At 34.6% G+C, this 3,681-nt stretch overlaps 1 protein-coding gene across 2 annotated transcripts in view; it reads right to left on the bottom strand.

Moving 5' to 3' along the window:
• Positions 1-3,211, bottom strand: part of LOC110019451 (protein NLRC3) — a gene marked incomplete in the record, with an annotated part of 29,179 nt that extends 25,968 nt beyond the window's left edge. For both annotated transcript variants that reach the window (XR_002293450.1, XM_020717109.1), the window contains 1 exon segment: positions 2,762-3,211. Coding sequence is in view for 1 of the 2 variants with exons in the window: in XM_020717109.1 (XP_020572768.1) it covers positions 2,762-3,098 (337 nt within the window).
• Between the last annotated feature and the right edge of the window lie 470 nt (positions 3,212-3,681).

Genomic DNA, 3,681 nt, shown 5'->3' with positions numbered 1-3,681 from the left:
TATATATATATATTACTTTATATGAGTTGTTTTGATATAAACACGCATATAATAACAATAATAATTTATATAGATAGAATTGTGTACTTTGATGTCTATGGTATTTTTGTTCTCTGGTTTGATTATTTTCTGATCCAATTCAAATCCAATAGTTGGTTCGTTTAAGCTTTGTTGATTGACTCTTAATTTTGCAATTTAAGCTCTTGCAAACATTGATTGCTTATTTCAACATCTCAAAATTGTTGATTCATTATTCTTATATGTCAATGACCTGTGATTAATAGTTTGTTGTTGTAGTTGCTTTTACAACATTTGTTGATTTGATTTGTGATTCTAGAATTGTTACTAATGTAGGGAATTGCTACAATATTATGGTTTATAGTCCTAGCGCTGTAGCTAATTCGAACATTTTTTAGAAGTATTTATCAACTTGGGGTTTCTTTGATTATAAATATTTGAAAAACATGTAACCAGTAATTTTTTTAATGAAATTTTGTTTCTCTCAAATATGTATGCTATTTTTTTTCGGTCCAACTAAAAGTCAAAAAAGTGTGAGTTTATTATTGTGTAGATGAGGTCAAACCCATGACCTTGACAACAACACCCGATGCCCTAACCAATTGAACTAGTTTGTACCCACAAAATTTGTGCACTAGTTGGATATTAGCTATTCAAGTGCAGTGCGAGTTTAATGATGAGCTTCTAGGGGAAGAGAATTCCTTTTACTAGCTTGATTCATAGATCTTTTATTTGAGGGATTACTTTTATGTTTATTTTTTGCCAATATTTTTATTGTATTTCAGAAGTGATTAATTTGATCAAATTTATTATAATTTAAATTTGTGCAGCCCACTTATACTAGTAGCTGGGGGCTGTCTCCAAACACAAGGTCTTGTGTTAAAGCCTAGCACATTCAACTATGTGTGAGTTAAGAAAAAAATTAATCTAACCTAAAATTATTAGATGCGGCATAAGTTTTTGATCGACAATGGTTTAAATAGGCCGTAAATTCCTACATGATTCTATTTGGGTGATCACTAAATTATTAATACTACATTTGTTTTCTAGTTTGAAAAAATCATTTTTTGTCTACATTAAGGGTTGTATGGTATAGGTAAAATATAATAAATTATGTTAATCTAGCTTTAGTAAATCTTGACTGTTTTAAATCATAAAAATGTTTAGCATGATAATAGTTAAATCCAACTAAACCCTGGTAAATGGTTTCCTTATCTGTTCCTAAAATTAAAATTTAATTGATCCAAAACAAAGGCTATGATTGAGATTATAGTTGCTACTATGGGAGGAGATCATGTGAGATTCACAAATGAGATGTACTGAGGAAATTCACTCGATGATTGTAGATAAACTAATCATATAAAATAATTGAGTAGAAGCTTTAATTCTTGTACAAAAGAGATCACATAAGTATACAGACAAAGGAGGTTTGGAGAGATTGTGAGAAAAGATATCTGGGAAAGGGAATGTTATAGGAACCACCACTTCATACAAAAAAAGTCTCTCTAAATTATGCTAAATCCATCAAAGTGTGGATATAACAAATCCTTTACTTATTAAAGAATGTCAATTATATGTTATTAATCATATTGTGAGATAAGAGTTTAAGTACAACAAATTTGACCTTGTGCATGATTTCCTACATTTGCATTAAAAAATGCAATACCTTAAGACACCCTAGATCACATAGTGCAATATCTTATTAAGTCAAGTGAATTTTATCCTCGGAAGGATATTCAAATTTATACTTCATTTAATATAATATATGATTTGTCATACTAATGTATCATCATCATCAAAAGTAATATTCTTTGCCCTCTGTAATAGCTCTTTCCACCGAATAAATGAGTGAGATCATTTCCTAACACTCTCTACAAGTAAATCTTTGAGCACATAAGACTCATTTTAAGTGAATATCGTTGAATATTTTGTGCACAAAAAAAGGAAATAAATGAAATAAACAAACATATATGCTGATATCAATGGAAAAATCATAATGGCAGTATAAAATATTACAATAGATAATTCAACCACTAGACCAAGAAACTAAAAGAAGCCAATGCTTATTTCTATACAACTTCCTTTAAATGATTTGCCTCCTTTATCAGTGCTAAAGGGTATCATGCGTATCTGTCTATGTGGATTAAGATCGAGTAGGACTAGCGCACCACAAAGATTACTCTAGTGGACTCGAATGTGCCTTTGTTCTATCACCTGAATACCTAAAACTCTAGGGAGGACCTTAGTCTAAAAAGTAAAAAAAAGAGAGCTTCAGAATTTCATGCTTAAGAATCCCTACTTCATAAATTTGAACATTAATTCACTCATAAGTTAAAAATCATTCTTCAAACAGAGATCAATTAGCAAAATAGAGTGGTAGGAAATTACTGCTGATTAGGATTTGGATACAAAATGAACCGAAAGATAAGAACAGCCTATACAATCTAAGATTAAACATTTAGCGGAGAAAAAAAAAAGGATTAGAACCAACTCTTTCCTTCTAGAAGGGTTACAGTATCAAAGTAGTTGATCAGCTGAGCAATCAAATCGCTAACCAACATTTTAATCACAATGGCCAAAGAATATACTACAAAATTTATACTCTCAAAATTTGAAGAGGGCCAACATTGATGGAAGCAGAGCCATCTTCACACCAAATCAAAGTTGATCTCCATTTCAGAACGAGCATAAAAAAAACACAAATTAAATGGTTCAATAAAAAAAACGAGCATTACGTTCGTACCGAACGTAATGGCAATAAATGCTCCCGCTGGGGCAACGATCGAAGCGATATCCTTAACCGGAATACGAGGGAGACTCTGCTGCGCCTGAGAATGCCGATATGCTCTCCTTCCTGAACCTCCGCGAGCTCCAGAGGCAGCCACGGGGATGAAGGCTAGGAAGCCACGCCGCCGGCCTACAAACGGCTGTACTGGTGAAGGAAGCGGGAAACTGAGAGATCTCAGGCGGCGGCGGCTTCGATTGATCGTATGGGAGTTGGAGGCTGCACCAGTACCATCGAAGGTTCCACCATGAAAGGCAGAGTAGAACGTGAAGGAAACTAGAGTTGAGGATTCCATGGAGAATCTAAAATCCTGATCTTGGAGGGTTTTGTATGGCGTTTTTGGGGTTTTAAAATCAGAGTGCGCCGCAGAAGCTGGAACAAAATGGGGAACGTATCCCTAGCGATAAATTTGCCCAGTCGGACGTAAGGCTTGTGTCCATTTTATGTTTTTTCATGGTTCCCGGAATCTTCATTTTGGGGAATTTACATAAAAACCACTTAAAAGTTTTTATTTTACTTGCCACCCAAACGTTAATTTCATGGATATGCCATCCCAAACTTATGTGAGCCTCAAATCTACCATTCCATATATTCTCTCGTTGCCGCCGCAACTCCACCTCAAATGAAAAAAATATTACATCCATGCAGAGCTGTGTACCGACAACGGACATGATACAGCGGGGTGGAGCAAGAGCTCAGACCTCCGTCGTATTACGTCCGTTGCTGGACACAATACTTTCTCCCTCAAACGTCGTATTCTTCCTATGGACACTCCCATATATTCAATACTCGATACCTTGCAGGTTATCTTACCAAACATCCTCTCCCTCGCCCAAGGGAGCTTGATCTAGCTATTTGTCACATAGAACAATAAATAG

The sequence above is a fragment of the Phalaenopsis equestris genome, unplaced genomic scaffold, assembly GCF_001263595.1.
Source record: "Phalaenopsis equestris unplaced genomic scaffold, ASM126359v1 Scaffold000055, whole genome shotgun sequence".
Taxonomy (NCBI): domain Eukaryota; kingdom Viridiplantae; phylum Streptophyta; class Magnoliopsida; order Asparagales; family Orchidaceae; genus Phalaenopsis; species Phalaenopsis equestris.
This window is presented reverse-complemented; position numbering and strand designations above follow the sequence as displayed.